The sequence below is a fragment of the Solea senegalensis genome, linkage group LG11 (assembly GCF_019176455.1).
Source record: "Solea senegalensis isolate Sse05_10M linkage group LG11, IFAPA_SoseM_1, whole genome shotgun sequence".
Taxonomy (NCBI): Eukaryota; Metazoa; Chordata; class Actinopteri; order Pleuronectiformes; family Soleidae; genus Solea; species Solea senegalensis.
The window spans coordinates 4,809,866-4,834,201 of record NC_058031.1 but is presented as its reverse complement, the minus strand read 5'-3'; the positions used below and the strand labels follow the sequence as shown (position 1 = coordinate 4,834,201).

The 24,336-nt window shown below is 40.1% G+C and overlaps 1 protein-coding gene across 4 annotated transcripts; it reads left to right on the top strand.

Moving 5' to 3' along the window:
• Window positions 1-332: 332 nt before the first annotated feature.
• cacnb3a (calcium channel, voltage-dependent, beta 3a) lies at window positions 333-23,990 on the top strand. 4 transcript variants are annotated; one of them, XM_044037999.1, is made up of 15 exons: window positions 333-779; window positions 2,170-2,262; window positions 12,549-12,668; window positions 13,612-13,734; window positions 13,837-13,952; window positions 14,047-14,126; window positions 14,215-14,234; window positions 15,144-15,221; window positions 15,376-15,434; window positions 15,560-15,660; window positions 16,442-16,593; window positions 16,692-16,796; window positions 18,280-18,450; window positions 19,538-19,583; window positions 21,103-21,166. In XM_044037999.1, the coding sequence occupies exons 1-14, from the start codon at window positions 696-698 to the stop codon at window positions 19,565-19,567; spliced, it is 1,332 nt and encodes a 443-aa protein (XP_043893934.1). In that variant the 5' UTR covers window positions 333-695; the 3' UTR covers window positions 19,568-19,583; window positions 21,103-21,166. The 4 variants fall into 4 exon arrangements, with proteins under 4 accessions (XP_043893934.1, XP_043893932.1, XP_043893935.1 ...); XM_044038000.1 differs by having other exon boundaries at window positions 336-779; window positions 16,692-16,787; XM_044037997.1 differs by lacking the exon at window positions 19,538-19,583 and having other exon boundaries at window positions 335-779; window positions 21,103-23,990.
• The last annotated feature ends 346 nt before the right edge of the window (window positions 23,991-24,336 follow it).

Here is a 24,336-nt window from a genome sequence, read left to right as displayed (position 1 = left end):
ACACCAGTAAAGGTAGGTAGGTAGGTCGGTAACAGAAAGACATTTAATTTTCTATTTTTATACACAACATTGGAAATGCTTACACAATGGGGGCCGACCAACACACTTTTGCCCCAGAGCCCCTATAGGAGATGAATACGGCTGTGCTGATCAGAACATGGTCTCACCAGCTCCTCTACTTCGACATTATGAATCCCAACATCCACAAATATCATGTGTATATTAGTATATTAAGAGAAATAAATGCAAAAATACAGAAGTGTTTGGTTAAAATGTCAGTGTGACCAGGTGGTTTTATTTATTGCCGGTTAAACCATCCCTGACACCCCCCCACACAAACATACACTTAGTACAGACCTGTACTGTTGCTCGAGCGATGACGCTTCAGTCTTAACGGTTTATTATCGCTCCGCTGTTTTTCCTGCCGCCTCACATCTTCTCCGATATAACACGCGCTTTTATTATTATTATTTTTTAATTTTAATTTTTTGATTTATATTATAGCACCTCCTCATGACGTGAACGTGGATTTTAATCGCCTTCATTGCCGCTTCCTCTTTCATTTATCCTCTCTCTTTTTTTTTTTTTAGTATCTTTATCATTTTTCTGGATATAGATGTATTTGGCGTCGCTTGTTTCCTCCTCCAGTGTGAACCCATGTCTGTGTGCATCCCGCCTCCCTGCGCTCTCAATAGATGGTGCAAGTCAAAATGTCCAAATCGCCTGTCGTAGACCCTCTGTCTGCCATGGAAACCGGCTCTCAGTCGCACTATTTCCAGGTAAAAAAAAGAAAATGTCCACACTTGTGTCATTTCATCAGTCACAGAGAGGAGTGTGAGTGGAACACAGTCAGACAGCGTCTCCTCCGGCTCTTGTTGCATTCGAAACGTCGCGTTTTGGTACCAGGCTACTTTTTTGTCATTCATTTATTTATATTTTATCATTATTATCATCATTATTATTATTATTATTGTTATTTTTATTATTATTATTGTTATTATTATTAACACCCCCGCCTTCTTTGAAACTGCAAATCGGCGTTTGATCAATGAGGGGGAAAAACAGGGGGGAAAAACGCCATTGGTGCGATGATACAGTGTTGCGTTCAGGGACACAGTGAAACAGAAAATCTGGGTGCATTTTCCTGTTTTCTTCACATCAGGCCTTTTTTTTGTGCATCACTGTGTGTTGATGCTTTCATTTATTTATTTGTTTAATGCAACACTGTTCACTCACACTCAGAGAGCAGTAAACAGCAGTCACCTCATGTGACTGTTGTGTTTAAAGGTGTGAGAGACAACTCACCTGTAGCCTTAAAGCTTTTCACTGCAACATCCATGCTTTTGTGTGAGGAGGAGGAGGAGGAGGAGGCCTCTGAACACTGACCAGCAGGTGCAGCTCCACTCATCTGTGATTACAGCAAAGTTAGAGCTGGTTATGAACACAAATCTTACTGAAAATGTAAAAAATGTACTGCATTTTGTCAAAATGTGGGTTTTTATCTACCAGAGAGAAGGAAGAAATCTGAAAAAGAGAACTTGGACTTAAGGGAAGAGCAATGGATTGAGGACCCTTCCCTCTTACCTTCCTCACATGATATAGATCATTTGTCTGTCAAGTTTATTTCATTAAACATATGAAACAAATGTTTCTGACGAAAAATAACAATAACCAACAATAACAATGTAATATCCAAAAACAATGGAGCAGGAAGAAGACAAATCTTATAATATCAACAGTATATGCAAGCGCACATTACAATGTTTGTACCAAAAATGAGAAGAAAACAAACAATACATGGAAATATAACCAAAGTAAAGCTAAATGATGTCATTTAAAAAAAAAACAAAATAATGTAATTGATTGTGATTCCTTTGTTTCTAATTTCAATTTGCTCCATAATCGTCATCATCATCAGCAATATCAACATACAATAATATAGGATGTATACAGCTTTTAACTGTGATACTGCTATTAGAATGTAGATCATACCTCATGTTTGGTGAAGAACCTGCTATAAATGTAGATACATTTGTTTTGTTGAATGTTATCTTATATTTAGGTTTACACAAGCACACATACTCCCTCACACACACACTTCCCCTACCTTACACACACGTACCTCACTGTGCTTTTCTCTCTCATCATTATGTCTCTCTTTGATCACAGCTGCCCAGGAAGTTGCCTAAACGCAAGAGCCGCTTCAAACGCTCAGATGGAAGCACGTCGTCTGACACAACATCCAGCTTCATCAAACGTCAGGTACAAACCTCTCCCTTATCCATCCACTGCATACATGTGCTGGATTATTGCCCAGACATATTCTGTTGTTGGTAGACTATCCGCCAATAATATCTAATACAAAAAACAACCCATTTATTCCACTGGAATCCAGTTCATTAAGGTTTCTAATCTGCATCTTCACCCACTGAGCTGTCTGACAAGTTGCAGTTACCCTCTTGGGCAGTAGAGGGCAGCAACACGCTTGAAAGTGGACTTGTGTGTTCCATGAAAATCCCATTTTTAATTAATGTTTTTAGGTCATGCTCGTGCCTCAGAAGACTCGGGAGGAAGTGTTATTTAAGACAATCTGTGTGAGTGGAAGGGGGAAAAAAAGAATACACGGTGTATAATAATCAAAGTGGTTTGGGTTTCACCTCCACGTGTCGTTTCTGACGCTGCATTCTGACTCATTTCGAGAGACTTTGACTCCTGTAGGGGGAAAAAAAGGGAGTTGAAAAGTTTGATGAAGCTCAGTCCAAAACCAAACCACCAGATCCCCGAGGTTCTGGAGCTTCCTCCATATACATCAAAGAGGACAGAACGTTCCTCCTCCTAAAGATCACACAGTGTCTCCTTGATCCGCTCCCTCAGCTTTGACTTATTCATCCAGAGCTGAGAACATCAGAAAAGAATACAATGGTTGAACATTGGGGTGAAAAAAATCATCTGGCTCCAACATAGAACTTAAACATTTCGAACGTTACACATGCCACATTTCAAAATAACATAATTATTCCTTCATATTAAAGCTCCTTAAACATGTTCACAACTTCACGTTATAACTGTTATATTATTCGATCACAATTAGGTGGCACCGGCATGTTACTTCACTGCTGGGTGGTTTGAAAATCAATAAAGGGATCAATAAAGATTTATATTACCTTATAACAACAATAACACGTTGCACTTTATTTGCTGATTATACTTGTTCATACAAAGTAAGACATTTATCAGCTAAATATTGTTGAGTAAAATGTTTGTGAATTTGTAGGAGACCAAATGTAAAAAAGAGGCAGAAAATGGAAATACTTATAATATAAAGTACTATAAAAGTACTTGAGTTTATTATTTAATTTACTCGATAACCTTGTCTGTGGTTTTAGTCTGTTAGTCAGAGTGGGAAGAATTTTAAATACAACTTTAATAATCATTGGATAATGTTGTAGTAACTAGTAGACTTAACCTTATATTGTTTTTTTTGTTTTTATTATTATTATTATGACTACTATTATTATTATTATTGTTATTATTATTTAGTGAGCTGCACACTTAATGAGAGAGCCAATAAAAATGAGTCATCAGGTCTGCATGGTAAAGCCTGGAGAAAACCCATGCACACACGGGGAGAACATGCAAACTCCATGCAGAGAGGGGTGGAAAGTCCCAATAAGAAAAAAAAATGTCTTTAACAACTGGGTCCTGGCCAACAAATGACAGAATCATAACAAAATAATCATAAAATATGTATGTTTTTCTTTAAATGTGAATCTAAATTGGGAATGAAGTAGTTAAACAGAAAGAATTAACACATTTGTATTGATAAGGTCTCCATGAAACTCCTTTTCTGGCCTGCAAACATGATTGAAAATACCTGAATACTGCACTGTTCCAGCATGAGGGGAGAATGTGGAGCAGCGTGAGGCGAGCAGACACATTCTCTATGAGGGGACATTACTTATCCTAATGTTGCACGGCATTAAACATTCATGACGCTTTGATTTTGGAGGCCTATGACATGATGTGGTGTTTTCATGATGTGTTGTTCACCTTTTTTTTATTCAGCCTCATTTCAGTCATTTCACAACCTCCTCACATGACTCGGTGTTTCCTGCAGAGAGGAGTTACATTTTTAAGAGACACGGCAGATAGTTCCTTGTCTGTGATAGGGGTGGGGTGTCTATGGAGGAGCAGTGGAGTATGACTCATTTCTGCAGCAGGATACAATAAGCAGCGTGCTGCTGCTGCTGCTGCCATAAGTGTGGATGTATGGCGTGTGAATCTATACAAGTAGGAGCTCTCGATTTGTAGATACACGCGTGTGATCGAAACGGGGGCACTTGCCCCTCTCGTGCTGCGCTCGTTGGATTGTCTTGAGTGAACGGACAATTTGTGGTTTAAATTTAGAAAAAGGCGGCCCTGATGAAGTGACGCAAACACCTGCGTTTGTTGTTGTTGTTCGTGCATGGGATGTGAAGTGATGTGATGGTCTAAGGTGGGGTGAAGAAGAGAGACGAAGCAGCCTGCTTCAGTGCAGGTCATCCCTGGTTAGGGGACGGAGCACAGCACAGCACAGCACAGCACGGCAGTGTGTCTGCATTTCACAGCATTACAAAGAGGAAGGGACCAGCAACAGCAGCAGCAGCAGCATCACATTCACCAAGTAAGTACAAATGACTCCCAGCACAGTCTGCGTCTCCTTCTACCGGTCTGAAAACTCCCCTCATGTCCTCCACCCTCCGTGCTTCCCCTCTCTCTCCTTCCTTCACCTGTCCTTTACTTTCTGATTGGCACCGTCCCGCGTGTGACGTCTCCACACGTCTGTAAATCTGCTGCTGCGATTGATCCCGTGTGTCGTGGCCGGTCCTGCCCAGCCAGTCTGGGACGTTTGTTGTTGCAGTAGCCGGAGAGCGATTTATTTATCGAATTGTGTATGAGAGAGAGAGAGCTCCTTATGTGCATGTGCTGACATTGAATTATGACCCGTGCAGTTAATCGAACACTTTTTGAAATTGGATATGTGGCGACTGGATTTTCAAATCACTGGAGCGTGCAGTTTTTTCCCCCCCTCTGAGGAAAAGGTGTTTTAGCCTCCTGAATAATATATTCTGCTGTTGTGCAGAATCTCTTTCCTGCAAATAAAGCCAGAGAAATTAGATTTTTAGCAGTGCCTTCCCTGCATTTTTTTTTTGTTTTTACATAACTTCAAAGAAAGAAAGTGTGTTTCTAATCCATTTATTCAATCATACAATTTACACACTGAGACATGAAGTGTCCAGGTATGTATTGTTATTATTACTCCTCCCTCAGTCCACAGACATTACATTAACCGGAGATTCTGACTTAATTGTAGGTGTGAATGTGAGTGTGAATGGTTGTTTGTCTCTACAAACTGTCCTGGTGACATGTCCAAGGTGTCGACATGGGCGGATGGACAGATGGATGGATGGATGACACTTGGTTGAATTTGTAATTATTGATGTTGCGCCGTCATCGGTTCACTCTTTAATGCACGGTAACCTCCGTCGCCTCCCTGGGGAATTCTGAGTAATTACCAAAAACACTGCTACAGTAGCACCTCTACCTCACATAATGTCTAAATCCATGGTTCTCAAACTGTGGTACGTGAGCCTCCTCTGGTGGTATTAATTTGGACAGTGTCTTCAAAAAAAAGAAGAGAAAGAAGACAAAGAATTTATGTCGCACATCAATCAGCATTCAGTGAGATTAAAGGGAGTCTGGTGATAAATAATTCAGTTTGGCAACACTGAAAACAGCTGCTTTGTCCACAGATTTTTCAAATTTGTTGCAGCTTTAGATCGAAAATCCCACTCTAAAAATAACAGTTGGAACTGGTTTTGAATCCCTTAGCACCGTGGTTCCCAAGGAGAAATACTATTCGACCTATTTACGCCACTGTATTTTAACGTCGGTGATAATGGTGTTACTTAGAGAGCTCAGTAATTTCTCAGGTGGTAGATCCGCTACCCTATTTGCTAGAAGACTCTACTGTATGTTGTCAAACTGTTGAACATCCATGCTCTTTAACAAGTATACAATCTTCTTCTGAAGCTTTTCTTGAACGCTTCTTGCCGTTTTGCAGCAATACTCTCAGTGTCTCACGTTGCTGGTGCTACGTTTGCTGTCGTGCTTCATCCTCGCCTTCATCGCTGTTGACGTAAAACAAATGACTCCCTCATGTGTTGTGCGGGAATGTCACTGGGTGTGACACGACTCTGATTCACGAACACTGTTATACCGAGAAGAACAGAGTCGAGTACTGGGACTTGACGAGTGACCCAAAAAAAAAGACAGTGTAAGAGTTCGAGCACGGGCGAAAATGACCTAAACGCTGCAGGCAGTGTTGTAATGTAACAAAGTACAAACACTAAAGAACAAAATTCACGTATCTGTATTTTACTTTATTATTTATATTTCTAGCAACTTTTACTCCACTACATTTCCTCAAACTATCTTTGATACTGGTTACTATCAAATCAGAAGAAGAAGAAGAGTGGGTATTATGGTCTGTATTTTATAGCGATAGTATTTACACTACTGTTTTGTCATTCACCCATTCACACATTACATTACATGTCATTTAGCAGACGCTTTTATCCAAAGCGACTTACAATGGAATCAAGTACAATTAGCCAGGGGTGGAATCGAACTTGCGACCATGATGTCTTTGGTACACAAGGTAGGGTCTTAACCACTGAGCCACTCCACCCCCACACATCTTTCATACCCATTCACAAGCTGCAACATGGGGTTAAGTGTCTTGCTCAAGGACACATCTAGACTAGCAGAGCCAGAAATTGAATCCACACCCTTCCATTTGAAAGACAACTTGCCCTACCACTGAGCTTCAGGACAGTAAATGTCATACACTTTAAGACTTTTACTTGCATGTGGCTTTGTATTGCTAGAATAGCAGAAGTATTTTGTAAAAGTAAAAGAGTTGTATACATGTTGCCCTACGCTGACTCGCGCTAACACAGACAATGATCCAATGTAGTTTTCAAACTGATATGGCTGCAAGTGGAAAGACCTGCATTTCGGTGAAAACTAGAAACTGACCAGAAGCTGACTGGCAACCACTGCCTGTATTTTTATATTTATTATATATTTAATTCCTCACAGGGATTTGTGTGTTTACACAACTAGTGCCGTCTGCTTTGAAGCTGGAGACATTGAGAGTCTCACGGGGCAGCGAGCACAGTGCATGCTGGGAGTTGTTGTTGTTTTTTTCCTGCCTTTCTCGGCCAAGAAGGCACTGGCTTCAAATATTATTTCACAGTTCTACTACATAGATGACCCAGTTTTAATAGACATTCATCTTTCCAACAGTGAAATATGCCTTTAAAGTGATACTTGGGTACAAGTATCTTACCAGAAAATATCGTATTACTTAAAGTACTTTATACAAGACTGGCTGTGGGTGGTGACAAAAATATACTTCTTTTTCATAATAAAACTACTTTTAAGATGTGCCGTATAACATAAATCACTCTTATTAACTCTTTTACTGTATTTTGAAAGCCATTGTCATACTTTTTACTTCTAATTTTGACCTCTTAAAGGTTTTGTCATATTTTGTGAGTGCGCGTGAAGTTTATCTATTTATCTTTTAAATGTTTCTTATCACCGGCCGTGGTTAACTGAAATTCGTATAGAAAATGTGCGAGTAAAAAAAAACGAAGCATGATAGTATGACACTGTGTGTATTTAATCGCAGTTACCGGGCAGGACTCTGACACAGGGAGAGTTTTCATGGAGCTAAATGGGCTTTATCAGCATTTTAAGAACTCATTTGCCAATAGCGTGAATTTAATGGACAATAATTTATAATAGCAAGTTACTCACTACATATTGTTCAATGCCAAAGCATTGTCACTGTCATACTGTGAGTGCTGTGACTCAGAGGCCAATACGTATGCTTTGTGTTTGTCAGATGGTTCGACATCTTCCACAGCCCTGTCCCTCGTCCAACATTGGTTTGTTTTCTGAAAGCAACAGTGTTTTTCTTCACATAGTGACCGCACAGTTGTGTGAAAGTGAGAAAAAAAAAGAGCTGACCTTCTGTTGTTTGCTGTTTGTCACTTTTCATGTGCAAGATGAAGAATGACTTCCTTCCTTCCAAGTCTTGTCTCGTCTTTGTTTTTATGGCATTTTTCCTTTTATTGGACGGGCTTAGAGAAGACAGGAAATTTGACGACAGTTATTTGGATCAGTTAGAAACAGGTTGAATGGCACTTATGCATTTATTCTCTACAAGCACATTATAAATCTGCCTTACTTGCATGAGAAACTTCATTAAAAGTTCCACTTTACAATGATAAATTTGAGTCTTTAACCTCATATGACCCAGGCTCTTGTTTGGTTTGCATTTTTTTGTTTCTTGTTGCTATTAAGCCATCTTTATTTAGTCTTCTGACACCACTGGCAGTGTAAAAGTCCATGTATATATAGTCCATGCATATATCAGGACATCGCCCCGTTAAACATAATCAAGTATTATGATATAGACAACGAATTAGCATTCCGTGCCTACGTTTGACCTATTTTGTGGGAACGAATTAGTACTAAAGAATTAGTATTTCGTACAATATTGCGTGTCCACAAATTAGTATTTCATGGCAACAAATCAGATTTTTTTTCCCATGTCATGTCCGGGGTTCCGTAAAATTACAATCGCAGGATGCACAATATTTCTTAAAGGCAAAATGTGTGTGAAATGACCATTTTAGATTATATATTACATATGATATTCTACAGGCCGAAGAAAACAGAAAAAAAAATGTTTTTCCTGTTATCCAAATGAAAATGAGTATAATTATGGAAAAAAATAACCATTCAATCTCATATCGCAATTTCAGTCAAAATATTTGTAATTAGATATTTATTCGAAATCGCTCAGTCCTACTGTTGGACCACTCGGTCCCCTGGAGGATTAGACTTGTTGGATGACACCATTCCCTGTTGGCCCCTGTTGCAGTGTGTAAAAAAAAAAAAAAGAATCACACAAGCAGAAAAGGAAGTTAAATTTAGCCTCCAGACAGGGACATTAGCAGTGAAAAAGAAAACAGAGACTGTTACTCTGTACTGCAAAACCAGCAAAAAAAGAGAAAGTAAAGAAATGCAGGTTTTGTAGACACAACAATGTTTTCATTTTTATCGGATTTAAACAGGAGCATGTGCAGCGCAGGTCCACAGCCTCGAGTCTTAAAAAAACCCATTAATAATGAATGAATGAATGACAGAGGAGGCAGCAGTCTGTGCTCTGACATCATTGAACAGCTTGCTGACGTAGTAACACCTTCCCCCTCCTCCTCCTCCTCCTCCTCCTCCCACTACCATATTTAATCCACTTTTCAGTCTAAATCAGCCAGGTATGCAACTCTGGCTTCATCTCTGCTATCTTTGTGTCTTTTGTCTATCACGGCCACGGTGCTTCCTCACCTTCCACCCTCCACCCTCCCACATCTACGACAAGGATGGATATCTGGGTCTCACTCCACTCTTTCATAGCATTTTATTATGCTCTAATCTCATCTTCCCCTTGAGACAGCGTTGCTTTATCTCGTCATATAAATAGTTTATACCTCTCTCGTTGCTCTGAGCATCCATCAGTCACTTTACATTCTTGTAAACATCTATCTATCCGTCGATCTGTCTGTCTTTTCTCTCGGTGCATCCCTGGCTCTGGCGCAGTGTTGCCTTGCAGACCTGCTAAAAAATCTAGTTATCTAACACACACACACACACACGAAAGAAACAAGAGTAGCTGCTCGCTTGCTGCTTCTCTGCTGTGGATTCATATTTGTATTCTATATTATTATACGCGTACATTCTGAAGTGCAGAGAAAGACAAATGGTGCTGGTTGTTTTTCATGTTCAGGCATTTCTCCATCCTCCCCCTCCCCACCACCACCAGTATTTTTGTGGTGCTAATTGGTCCTCTAGAGGATCCATTTGTATACGTTGGCAAAAGATGGATGACCGTGGACTGAGTCCCTGCACTCTGGAGCACAGGAAAACCAAAGAGATGACTGTGTTATGTGCCGTTATATAGTTTCTTAACATGGTTGCTTCGTTTCTGTAAGACCCGTGTCCAGCGTTCATTTCAGTCGTGTCACTGGTGTGTTCCATTTGTCCCTTCTTCATTTCATGTTTGTCTCCTGTCACATTGTTTCCTCCTCTCTCTCTCTCTCTCTCTCTCCCCCCTCTGCCTGATTTGAATTGTTTTTTTTGCTGCAGCCGTTCTCTTGACTGACAGATTCAGGACTAAGTTCCTTTAGCAAAGCCTAACGGATACCAAATATAGGGGAACACACACACACACACACACACACACACTCACACATGTGTGCAGCTGTAGGTAGGACACTACATTGACTTTCATTCATTTTGGCCGGCCTACAAAGCAGTAACCAAAACTATAACCAGTCAATTTAGAGCATTTAGGCTGCTTTTTTCCATTACTGTGTCAAAACACAGTATATATAGAGGCTATAAGACTGTACAATATAGAGTGTCTTATATGCTTTTTTTCAGCACAACCTAGGCAATCTGATGAAACTTTTTTTTTTCATTTTCACCAACTCACAATTATAACTATACAAAAACACCTGAGCAAAAAGTACTCAATTGGATTGAATTTGTGAAATTTGGAAATAACAAAAATAAAACAGTCTATTTTGTGACTTCTGCACAATTATTGCTATATTATATCACAACTAAAAATGCGATATAAAATGAATCACACGTTTGACTCAGCAACACATACGAAGAAAAAACATTGCATTTTTTTAAAGCCTGAATATGTGACCTATAAACATACCACCTCAGGATGTCCATATAAGGAGTTGTGTATTATTCCCATTTACCATGGGTGCACCTGCGGCACTGATCTGTGCCACGTGAGCACTAACGGATAAACACACCTGAGCAAAAAGTACTCAAGGTTTTTTTTTTTTAAATCAGATAGAATTTGTGAAATATGAGAATATGAGAGTTCTCTTGGCTTATTTTTCTGAGCTAAAATAAAAGGAAAACTGTCTATTTTGTTATCTAATTATCGCTATTCACGATTAAGAAGAAAAAAAAACCCTAACAATATAAAAGAACGATATAAAAGAGACATATATGTGAGACATATATGTGAGAAGATGTCACCTCTAAACACACACCCTCTTTACCAAGAGTGCACCTGTGGCACTGATCTGTGCCGTGTGAGCACTGAGGGTTTCACTTTACTACAATTCAAATCTTAGCTCCAACTTAAACCAGTTCCTCAGAAATTAGGTTCTGCCTCATGAGGAGCAGGTTTTGGTCTGCATGAGGACAACTAGCCCTGACATGGTACATAATACAAGTAAATAATAATATTAATTATAATAATGATGATGACGTGCCTTTCAAATACTCAAGGTCACTAAGAAGATAAATCAAACACACAAAGGTTAAGATAAAATGAAACAGACAAATTAAAAAGTTAAGATGAAATAAAAAAAAGTACACACACACACAGTGTCTACAGAACACTATGTTCTTAATTTTTAAACAGGAATGAGCATAAAATCCATTAAAAGAATATCAGCGTTTTCTCAATTAATTGATGATAATTCTTATATTCTTACTCCTTTCAGTTAACAGATTTATTTTTATGATATGGCTAATGTTTTCATTATCATCCCCGAGGTTCTGTGGTGAGTTCTAGTTCTTGTTCCTCAGCAAAAACGAACATTGCAAATATATTTAGTTTAATATTTATTATTTGAGAAGGCGTCTAGAACCTGTGACAGTGTGGCAGTTTTGCTCTTTCAAAGGACATGACTCATTTTGACTCCGTCAACTACTTGAATAAGTCACCTATGATTCAATTCAGTATGAGACAGATATTTGGGAAAAGCGTCACAGGATTCTTGTTGCGGCAGCAAATATACAAGTGATTTCCACCCTTTTTTTCGGTCTTTCTTTTTGGACATTTGTGTAAAATGCCTCGGTCTTTGTTTGCTTTATCTTCAGCTCCCAGCGTAATGTGCCGACCATTGCTGGGAGCAACGTGTCCTTAAACCACTTACAATGAAAAATGATAACCGGCGTATATATTTTGCTAATGAGGAGCCGTCCCTCGGCGAATAAACAGGGATAGAAAGGATGTATATGTGCTGCACTGTGGGGGATGATGGAATGGATTGGGGCCAAGCAGGAGAGAAGAGGAAGCAGTTGCCGCCTTTGTGCTATATTTGGTCTGCCAGGAGATGGCTGGTGTGGGAGAGCAGCGCATTGTGTTGGAGAAGCACACACATGAATGTGCTCATGAATACAGAGACGTGTTAGTGCAGCAGTGCAGCGCACACCTGCACACGCGGCGCACACTGCAGAGCGGCGAACACATGAAAGCAGAAATAAGAACAGGGAAACCAGCGCTTCTGTGAATACTGACCTCATAGTAACAAGAAAGTATAATTCAATACTGTATATATATATATATATCACACATAATAACCTGACCACATGCACTGTGGGCTCTCTCCTGACAGGGGTCAGCTGATTCGTACACCAGTAGACCGTCGGATTCAGACCTGTCAGCAGAGGAGGACCGCGAGGCGTATCGGCGTGAAGCCGAACGCCAGGCACAACTGCAGCTCGACAGAGCTAAGGTACGTTTCTGTGTCCACTGACTTTTATACTTGGATACACTGTAGAGCAGGACTGTTCGATAACAAAACTCAGTTGGGCCGCATTTTCCAACCCAAGAAATCTAGCTGGGCTCAGCAATTCCTGCAGCCAGTAAGCAGCAGCAGGTGAGGACAAATATAAAATGTACATGAAAAATTGTGCATTCAAAAAATAATAAAAGAACTAGCAATGAAATTGTCCTATAGAAATAAATATAGGTCACATACGACCCACAAACAGTGCCTTTAACTGAATACAAAAGAACTATTGGTGCTATCAAACCTGATAGATCTACTGTAGGTGTCTTTGAGGGACAGTGAAAAGTGTTTCTCTAGTTATTTCTTCAATTATTTCACTGGGCCACTATGAATCCAGTTATGGACCGCCATTTATACACTGTGTACACTGGGCCAGTCAAGTGAAAAATAAATCTAAATGTTTTGGGGAAAAGCAACTCTTCAGGAGTGGTGGTTTTTGCAGCATTTCAAAATAAAAGTGCCTCTGTTGCTATGGACTGATATATCGTTGACAATATAAAAAAGGTTTTTATGATGCAAAATGAATAATACAAAAAACATACAGCAATAAGTCATTAGAAGTTGATTTAAAGTGGCAAGTTTGAGAAATCTGTATTAATGTGAAGGTGCAAAGCTGAAATGTTTGGTCTGCATTTACAGTAAAAATGTTATAGCACTCCTGAGCATCGTCTCCTCACATATCTCATCATATCATAATTTGGTTAAAAACATCTTTAGTTCCAAGGCTGTTAATATCACAACATTTAAACCTATGAGGACGTCACGGGCCAGGTTTGTGGGCCGAATCCAGCCCCTGGACCTTATGTTGCCAATGTGTGATCTATACTGTAGTTTCCATCAATGACCGCCTGTTTCGTTATTTCTGTGTGTCTATTGTCATCCACAGTCCAAACCTGTAGCGTTTGCAGTAAAGACAAATGTGAGTTACTGTGGAGCTCTGGATGAGGACTGTCCTGTCCAAGGAGCTGCAGTCAATTTTGATGCCAAAGACTTCCTGCACATCAAAGAAGTGAGTGCTTGTCTGGAGGACAACCGCCTCCTGCATATATTTAAACAAATCAGATTTATGAAAGAGGCTGAGCTGATGTTGCGCTGGACTCTGACTTCACAGAAGTACAACAATGACTGGTGGATCGGCCGGCTCGTTAAAGAGGGGGCAGACATCACGTTCATCCCCAGCCCTCTGCGACTGGAGGCCATGAGGCTCAAACAGGAGCAGAAACAGAGGTCAGTTCACACGTTTGACCACACGTTACTGTCACATGACATCATCTCCACCACAAACACACAGGTTTGACACATTTGTGTTGTCCTGTCGCAGGAAAACAGGAGGTAACTCCTCCAGTTTAGGGGACATGGTGACTGGCAGCTGGAGGACCACACCGCCATCTGCAGGTGAATGTAAGTATTACAGATCTGCTGGTGCAGAAAGCAGCTGCTTCACTTCACCACTGCTGTCCTTTAATCTTTTTTTTCTTGTCTTTTCAAGCCAAACAGAAGCAAAAACAGGTAACAAAAAAAACAGCACCCTCTTTTAATGCATAGATGTTGACTTTAAGGGCCATTATCAAGACACCAGTGGGACACATTCCATCACTGAATTCAAGGGATAAAAACATACATTTGTTAAACATCTAAAATGATTTTAGATATTATTATTACTGTAGTTTGCTCGAGTAGCGAGGAAGGTAAGATGAAAGATGAATCATATTAAAACTACTAATCATATTTGAGCATATGTTTAATTCTGTCAGACAGAGAAATACGTTGTTTTTCTTTATTACCTTGACATGTTTGGACTTCACTTCCTGGGGTCTTCCCCCGAGGGGTCACGTGATGTTACATGTGCCCGTGTCCTGCTTCCTGTTTGATACAGGTTTGTCAGACAGCAGGGGGACGACTACACCCCCTGCTGTCTGACGTCCTGTCGAGGACAGCGTCCCAGGTGTGCGATTATAGGATGGGAGGTCCCTCATCCGGGTCGATTGTTCCGTTTCCGGAGATCCGGTTACATGTGTCACACATGTGTAACGTCATGTGACCCTAAAATGTTATTTTTCTGTCTGACTGAAGGAAACTCAAGCTCAAGTATATTACCAAGAAGACAGTATGAGCCTTTTTGAATTGAATAATCATGTTACTTTATTATTATAATAAAGATATATGTCATCTTAGGAAGAATATTTGTAAAATACAGCTATGCAAACTCTATTTACTTAATATTTGTGGACCTTTCTGTTGGTTTTCCATGATTTTCGGAAATGATTACATGAAATGGTGATGAAAGTCAGGATATTTAAATGTAATTGGTCTTAAAAAGACGTCCTTTCAGAGTTTCTCACAACAAACAAACCTGACCCCATCTTTTTTCTCTATGTTCTTCGTCCCTCACCTATTGTCTTCCCCTATTTCTGGCAGGAACATGTCCCTCCCTACGACGTGGTGCCCTCTATGAGGCCAGTGGTCCTCGTGGGACCATCGCTGAAGGGCTATGAGGTCAGTGTCTGCAGAATGAATTGTTGAAGTTGACCGCTGCAGCATTGCATGCTTTGTTAGCAATCTAAATGTAGTGTTTCCTCTATATCTTTGCTCAAGTTAGTGAACACTTCAGATTTTGTCAGTTTGTCTTTTTCTTATCCTCCAAATCAAGGTGACAGATATGATGCAGAAAGCGCTCTTTGACTTCCTGAAACACAGATTTGAGGGAAGGTAAGTAAAGCTGAGAAATTCACAGAACGGCCGCCGCAGTTGTGTAAATTCAGGCCTTTAAAAATGATCTCGTAAAAAATGTCTGGCCAAACATTTATCTCCGTGCATTTTATGGCTTTTTGTAGAATCTCAATCACCCGTGTAACTGCCGACCTGTCTTTAGCCAAGAGATCTGTCCTCAACAAAAGACCCATAATGGAGAGATCCAACACTCGTTCCAGCCTAGGTAATGCATCATTTCACCACACTATATGGCTCCTGCTGGCTACATTCCCATCTGCAATTTATTTTCATTTTATTCTTTTTCCCATCTTTACCATGAATACTGAAGCGTTTTCTCCAAACGTTACAGACTGTCACCAACCCTTTTGAGACCGAGAGTTACCTGAAGGGTAGAGAATAATATGGAGGACTACTACCATATTAACATTTTATGCAATTTAACATTTAAATGATGAATATTATGCATTCAATTGTATAAACATTAATTCCAGTGCTTACTCCTAACGATTATCACAGTTTTTTTATAAACGATATCAATAATATTTTACTGAGTGATCATATGGATACATGCAAGTGAGATGAAGTGAAAGGTGACCCCTGGTTTAATCTGTTCCCCACTTTTTATACAACTTTATTGAAAAAAAATAGTAAAATTATGTATCTGTGTTGCCTGGATCGTCAGTCAAAAAAAAAAATCACCTCAGGACACTGAAGCCTTTCCATATCAAAAATAATTTAAATACTCTTTCACAACTCTCTTAACTCAACTTTCTCCTTTCTTCCACTCTCTCTGCTGATTCCTCCTTCTTTTTTGTTGGTTTATGCATCATGTTTTCTCAAACTTACTATACACTTAAACACATGGGTAGTATATTCAATTTCGCCTAATAAACCCTCATTGGACCTTTGACTTAGAGATTTTCTAAGCTCCTGAAAGTGAATGTCTCTAAATATCTGTGGAAAACCTCACACTTAAAGTTTTCAAATTTTTCAAATGTGTGCAGCGGAGGTTCAGAGTGAGATTGAGAGGATATTTGAACTCGCCAAAACCCTACAGCTGGTGGTCCTGGACGCCGACACCATCAACCATCCCGCTCAGCTCGCCAAAACCTCCCTCGCGCCCATCATCGTTTACGTTAAAGTTTCCTCACCAAAGGTACAGTAGCTTTACTTCACTCACTCACCGAGCCGCGCGTCACCTCCAGGGCGGCCTCGTCCTCCTCGATCTCTGACGTCATCTTTCCCTTCTCTCAGGTGCTCCAGAGGCTCATAAAATCCAGGGGGAAGTCTCAGAGCAAACACCTGAACGTGCAGTTGATGGCTGCAGACAAACTCTCTCAGTGTCCTCCTGTGAGTGAGGGGAGTGGGTTAGATTTTCTTCTTTTACAAGCATGTTCAAGCCTATTTAACTTGTACAATCTGAATGGTTTATATGACTAAACTGACTTACACACATATTTGATTACTTGTCAAATATAAAACAAAACAATGTAATTTATGCCATAAGAACTCCAAGGTTTGGAATTTTCACTACAGCACTCAAAACCTTGTTTTCTCTTCTTGAAACTGATTATTTCCACTCACACACAGCTGTTATATACTAAATAAGCACCAACTCTTGTTGAACTGTAACCGCTGATAAATATTTACATAATCCAACCTCCGTGGTTTATTTTGAGTTGTTGTGGAGGAAAGAAAAGGAGAACATCAACATCCTAGGTGTCTGTTTCCAAAAGTAAACCCCACTTCAAAACAGAAACCCTACGTCAGATTCTACTTACTATCACTTATTTATTAAATGTGCATGCTGGTTTTTCTATATAGCAATTAAAAAAAATGCAGTTTTGAGTAACTTCATTTTATATGTTTCACGAAAAGAACTACAAATGACCATGTCGTGACCACACCTGACTCAAAAAACGTTTTTTGTCCAAAACTGGCCCGACCCACCCCTTGTATCCATGTTCTGGTCCAGTGTTTCCCAATCCTGGTCCTCTGGGAGCCACTGTCAGGTGTGTTGGAGCAGGGAAACATCAAAAACATGCAGGGCAGTGGGTCCCTGAGGACCAGGATTGAGAAACACTGCTCTAGTCCACATTGACTAAAGACATCATGGATCTTCCTGGCAAAATAAAATTAGAATTCTAATGTACCTACAGGTATAAAAAAAAAAAAAAACTTGAGGTGCCTTTGGCGTTGCCCGATTACAAAATGAGGTCAAATTGAACAAAACAAAAGATAACTAGAACAAATTTCAAAACGGTTCCAACTTTTTTGTTCGTTTTGGGCTATACCATCTCCCTGTGGAATTTTGGCTGTTTCCACTTTAGGTGGCACTATAGAGCCCTTGAGCAACGCACAGGTCAGAGCCCTATGCCCATATCGCATTTTCGCCAGACCTGACCTCTGTGCAAAGTTTCCAAAGATTTTATGCACGTTAATCTCCTCAAAAATGACCGCAAAGCCATGGATAATAATAATAATAATAATCTGAAAGATAACAACAGGTTACTCACACGATTTCGTGCCAGGAGCCGTTTTGGCCCCTAGCATCCGTGCTCGGGCCCTAATTTAAAAAAAAAGGAAAATACCAAATGGAGTTTAAGTAATTAAACTAATAAATATTGGCTTATTGGCAATAGCACACTGTCTAATCACACTGTATAGTCTCAGGGTGATTTTCAGTTGATCATTTATTTGATGAATTGATAGATTGTCCCATCTCTTCAGCAGATTAGCTTCATGTTTGTGAGCATGTTGTAGTCGAGGCTCTCTCGGAGCAGCCACTGCGGCTGCAGACTCTGCATCTTGTTTTATTTTGTCTGTCGTTGTGCACCTGCAGGATATGTTTGATGTCATTCTGGATGAGAACCAGCTGGAAGACGCCTGCGAGCACTTGGCTGAATACCTGGAGATCTACTGGCGTGCCACTCACCTCCCTGGAAACACACCCCTCAATCCCCTACTGGAGCAGAGTCTGATGACCCCGCCCTCTGCCATCTCTAGCTTACAGGTGAGTTTGTCTTCATGTGTTTTTCAAAGGCAGGAGAGCAGGGGTGTTTCTGAATAGTCCCGTGATTATTGACGAAAAGAAATGAGCGAGTTATAGAAATACGTCCTTCGAATTCTCTCTTCTCTCTTACTTCCTCTATCGTTTCTTCTTTATTTTTGTTGGTTTATGCCTCAAGTTCATGTGGGGGAAGCAGTTTAGTGACATCCATGTTCAAAACACTGATGGTGCTTTTCCATTATACAGTTCTAGCACTGCTCTTATCTCGACTCGTCATAGCACGTCTGCACGAAACTTCCGTGATGTCGTTTTATACGTGACACAAACACAAAATAGTGAGTAGTGATAGAGAAGCTGTTGGTTTCGGTGTTCGGAATCATAAGGATCAGATAATTAAAAAGATTAGTTCACTACTTCCTGCCTGACCAGAATCACTGAAATATGGCTGAACGGGTTGTGATTCGACTCACGATCGCTGGCTATCAGCAGAACTGTCGCTATTTACACCAGACTCCTCTGTTAAATATTGAGATTTTAGAAATGCCCTTGCTAAATGTTGGAGATTAATGCATGTTTTTAGCTTTTTTAAGTCTTTTTTTAACTGATCTACAGTTCGGCATTGTTCGGTGACATCACATTTTAGAACTTTATAGTGAAAAAGTTTCATAAACCAACGTCCGTTTGGTCTGCTGTAGAAATATTGCAGCTCAAGATGGTGGCTCCTGCCTGAAGTAAACATGAGAGATTTATTCTAATGCTACGATAAACAAACAACTTTTATTTTAAAGCAATTCTAAACCTATGCCGGGGTCAGACTACACAATATTTTTGTCTTTCACGATGGTCACCATGTCAGATTATCAATCGCAGTGGCGCGTATTGATCCCCCAAGGAAAGACTATTCAGATTCACCTCGGGTTTTTACTGAACTGTGTTGCTAACTGTTTTAAAGTCAGAATCTTGTTGTGAACATGTTACACGTCACTGTCCTGAGCAGCTCTTCCATCTCAGATCCCCTGTATTTTTTATACTGATTGTCTCAGGTTGTCTTGTTTGTCCTGTCACTCATCCATGCTTGACATTTTTGCAGTTTTCTGAAACACAGGAATTAATTGAATGACCGCTTACAAAACGGGGTGAGTAGTAGGGTTTATTCACATTTGTACTCTCAACCCCTCAACTCTTACTCACTTGAACACGACTAAGGGGCTGAGACGGCGAATGAACCGCATTTGTATTCATTCAGATCTCACCACAGGAAAAAGACGTGTTTCTTTTTTTCTTTTCTTTTCTTGCATCTTTCCTTTTTAGTTTAATGGTCTCAAGTGAATCTAAGCTGCTCCACACGCTTCCTGGGAGAACGTTCACGACACATTTCAGCTCCGGCTTTAATTTTAACGCCGTAACGGTGAACATTGCGTTTGGGGAATCATGAAATGTTTCACCGTTTCACCTGTTTTCTTTTCTATTTCCTTTTCCCAGCATGCTTTGTGAATGATGCTTCCCGGCTCACAGTGGCACATAATGCTACCTTGAATGAGTTTTAAAAGAGTTTTAATATACTGAGTGGAAATAAATGCAAAGAACAAAGAACCCCCAACCCTCCATTCAAATGTTTCACCTGCATTTCTTCTGTTCACTGTCTGTACATATATATATTTAGTGTATATATGCAGATAAAACACTGTGAACACTTCACTGGAGGACTTTGAAGAGACTCAAAATGTAATAACAGCCAACCATCAACGGGGCTGCCATATTACAGCAACATCATTTACACCTATGCATGTTGAGATACTGCATCCCACTCTATATACATGCTCAGATTTATGAACGTGTGCAAGAATTTGCCGTATGTATGCAGCTTCGGCTTTATAATGTATTATTTGTGGCCAGGAAGGGACTTGGACGAAAAATTGGTCACGTACCTATTAGCTAAGGAGATATATTATCCTCTAATTATTTAATTTGACTCCAGATGTAAAAGAAAGGCCATTTTCTTTTCTTTCTTTTCTTTTTTGGTTTGGTTATGTTCATTGTGACAATAAAAATTTAATTTTTATAAAACAGTGCATTTGTAAGTAAATGTTACTGTCTGAAGTCTGAAGTGACCTGAAATATTCACATCATCAGACACCCCTGAATTAAAACCTTTGCCATATTACTTTGCACAATCCCTTTTGTCTGTGTTCATCAGTACAGCTGCGTTTTGTTTTAGTGACAGTGTGAAGCATTTTATGTCATGAGTGATGGAGGGAAGGTAAGGAATTCTTACCACAGTTCTCTGAGTGAGGAAGTGAGATACTGAAACAAATTTTGAAAGAGTTCAGTTGGAATTTAGATATCTGGACTTTTCCACCAGCTGGATGAGAAGTGAAATGTTTTCAACTAAAGCCACTAAGTCCAGTTGCCTACATTTACACTCTTGACAATAACAAACAGAACCTGGATAACAGAGAACATTCCCAGATTGATCGACTTGAACCATCTCTTCAAAATCCTTCCTGATGTAGTGTTAGCTTTGTTTTGTCCACCCTCTGTGCGTCTGTGGCAGAAAAACTTACTGTGAGATGTTGTCCTGGTTCAGAGCATCTTCCTTTGTTTCACTCTTGCTGTGTTGTTGTTTTTTCCCCTGTGGTGCAACAAATCCTCCAGAACAAGAACCAGCCCCAGCCTTGTGAGGCGGTGGGTTTGGAGGGTGACGAGGAGGAAGAGGCGGGCGAGGAGGCCCACTCCCCCCTGGAGCAGGACAGTCTCATGCCGTCCGATGAGGCCAGCGATTCCCTGTCTCGTGGCTGCAGGGGGAGCCCATGCCACAGGGGGGTGGAGGAGGAAGAGGAGGAGGAGGAGGAGGAAGAGGAGGAGGAAGAAGAGGAGGAAAATGAGTATGCCTCTCCCTGCCATGCTCGCACGTACAGGGACATGTACCCGCCTCACCGTGGGCACACGGGGAGTGCTCACAGTGCCAACGGGCACGAGTCACAGGACAGGCTGCTCCAGCGCGAAGCTCAGCAAGGTCACAACCAGAGGAATAACCGCCAGCGCAGCCGCCCGTGGCCCAGAGACACCTACTGAGGAACAAGGTGGCCCCAGCCTCTCTCCTCAGCGTCCACATCACCCACAGCCCACCGTCAGCCAAAACAGTCCCCTACACAACGTTTAGAGGGAAAAAAAAACAAACAAGAATCAGAAACAGTTTATGAAACAGTGTAGACGTTCAGTATTTTACAATCTCATTCTTCCAGACTCCCACTTTTAATTTCTCTCTCTACTGAGGGGATGTAGTGACCTCCTCGAGGTCAAGTCGTCCAGATTAAAGTCAAACAGGGCTACTCACCTCTGCAGTGGAAAGGTTTCAGGCTACCAGCTCTACGCAAACTCAAACTTTAGCTGCTTTGCGTAAAAAAGGTTTCTCTAATGTACGATGTCTCATTTACTGGCCTTAAACTTCCTAAGACTTTTAACTATCTTTACTATTGCATGAGTATAATTATTTTAAGACTATTTGCACATTAAGTCAGAACAGGAGCTGAATGATCTGTCCAGATTTAACCAATGTAGGAATGTCTACCGTTGAATCAATTTATTGGGGAATAGTGATGCATTTGATTTCAATGTATATAGTGAATGGGCACCTGGTTTTGATCCATTGCTACGTTACTTATTGATTGATTTGTTTGTTTGTTTATTACGGACTTCTTTGGCGTTTCAGAAAAAAAAAAAATGCCGTCATCCATGTGTTGTCAGTTTTTTACTCTGAAGACGGCGAATGACATTTGGGGAGACTTGCACACACGCACGCACGCACACACACACACAGTTTGTCATTCTGTAAAGCAGACACAGTGTGAGCGTATGAAGCTGCAGTACAGCGTCAGTGTCACTTACAGTACAGTCACGTGTCTTTGCTGTCGCACAATCACTCTGAAAATGTACAAAAAAAAAAGAATGTTAACACAACTGAGAAAGGGAATGTTGTCTTTTCGAGGGATGAATTATTTGCCAAACTGCTTGTTTACGTCGACTCATTGATATTATATTTCAAGCACACGCAGCCGCGGCTGCTCTTCAGATCCAGGCTTCAGAGAATGTACTGTAAGCTCGCATGCCTTTTGCACCACCCCACCCCCGGTCTCTCAAACCCAAACCGTAATTCGATTGTAGCACGTTACTGATTGTAGCATCCACATTTCCTACCCTTAAAAATCTCACCCCTCCCCTTCTTTTGTCTTTCATTTTGTGTACTGCAGTTTTTGTGTTTGTTTGTTTGAATCAAGGCAGATCCTCAGGTGTTGAGTCCCGCACACTCATCTCTCGCTCAACCTCATGTAAAAAGAAGGTGTCGTGCTCCTGGAAGACTCGTAGCACCCCCGTGGCACAACACCGTTCTGTTCCTGCGCCATTTTTAGTCCATGAGCCGATAAATACATATATATAGATATAAATAGATATATATCTATATCTATATATATTAATATACACACACACACACACACACACAAACAGGGTCATTACTGTCATGGTCTGCTTTAGGGGTTTTACTGCTTCCACGTCTCACAGGTATTGCTATCTAGTGTTCTGTATATTTTGAAGAGGAAACATTAAAAAAAAAAAAAAAAATCAGCATGATTTGAGGAAAAAAAAAAAAGAAAAGAAAAAAAAATCTATGCAAGTGTTGCATGAAATCTGATTGTTTCTTTTTACGGTTAAGTATTTTAGTAAATGCATTGATTCTGATTCTCCTCGTCGTCTTGTAGTGATAGTCTTGTCTTCGGGGCTACTCACTCCTCACACCACTAACAGCACTACTATTACTAAGAATCTGAACACACATCTTGATTTAGCCACAGGATATTGAGAGAACATTTTTCCATGATATTGGGTGGACATGCTTTTTTGGAGTAACTTTAAAAATCACTCACTTAGATATTTGCCCCAGATCAGGCCCATGATTTCTTTTTTTTTATGTATTTAAAAAAAAGAAAAGGGATTGAGTGAATTCTTAAAGCCCTGCATGTCTCACGTCACCAGTTATTTCATTATATTTTGGCAGAGTATGTTTCTTCAAAGCGGACCAATTTAGCAACTGATGAAGCAGTTGGAAGTTTTTCAATTTATGAAGCACAATTTTTACAAAGGTTATCATTTAATTTCCTCTGTCTTATTCTGTATGCAATACTAAGCCGAACATTGAAAAAAAAAAAACTTTGAACGCCTTAGACCATCTGGACTTCCTCTTTTATGTGAGTAGAAAAGAAAAAAAAGAAAAAAAGAATTGCACTACTTTGTTTTAGGGATGGTTGCTTTGTAATGCAATAACTGCACTAAATATAACGATGTATCCACCAGATGACCACAGCGTGCTAGCGTGACCCGACACGCCTCTTCCCTCTATTTAAACAGAAGAGACAGCAAAATGTGTAAAAAGTACGACATTTCCTGCCTGATGCTGTATAGAATGCTTTCTATTTGAAAATAGATTTACAATGCTGAGGAAAAATATGACTAAAAAAAGAGTAAAAATAAACATCACATTTTATGTACTTTTAACTGTTTGTGTCATTCTTGTGTTTCATTAGTTCCCAGGGGATTAAAACCCCCCAATGTGTCCCACTGACTAATGTCGTCTGTAAAAAGGTAGATTTGAATGCATTTTTTAAATCATAAACCACGCAGTTCTAACCTCAACACCACTTTTGTGAAAATGTTGTAGGGCTAAACAATTAATTGAAATTTTATCTCAATTCATGATCGCAATATTTGTTAAAAACAAAATGTGTCAAAATTTTAGATCAACTATCGTCTTGACCTATACAAATCTGACAAGAACGCAGATCTGCACAAATATCACACGGTAATCATTTCAAATGTTTTTCAAAAGAAAATGAG

Bases quoted from the DNA above. Each gene is read 5' to 3' on its own strand.
- cacnb3a (XM_044037997.1), top strand. From the start codon at position 696: ATGGTGCAAGTCAAAATGTCCAAATCGCCTGTCGTAGACCCTCTGTCT. The intron at 15,222-15,375 runs GTCAGTGTCTGC...CTCCAAATCAAG, and splicing joins CATCGCTGAAGGGCTATGAG to GTGACAGATATGATGCAGAA. The intron at 16,594-16,691 runs GTACAGTAGCTT...CCCTTCTCTCAG, and splicing joins TTAAAGTTTCCTCACCAAAG to GTGCTCCAGAGGCTCATAAA.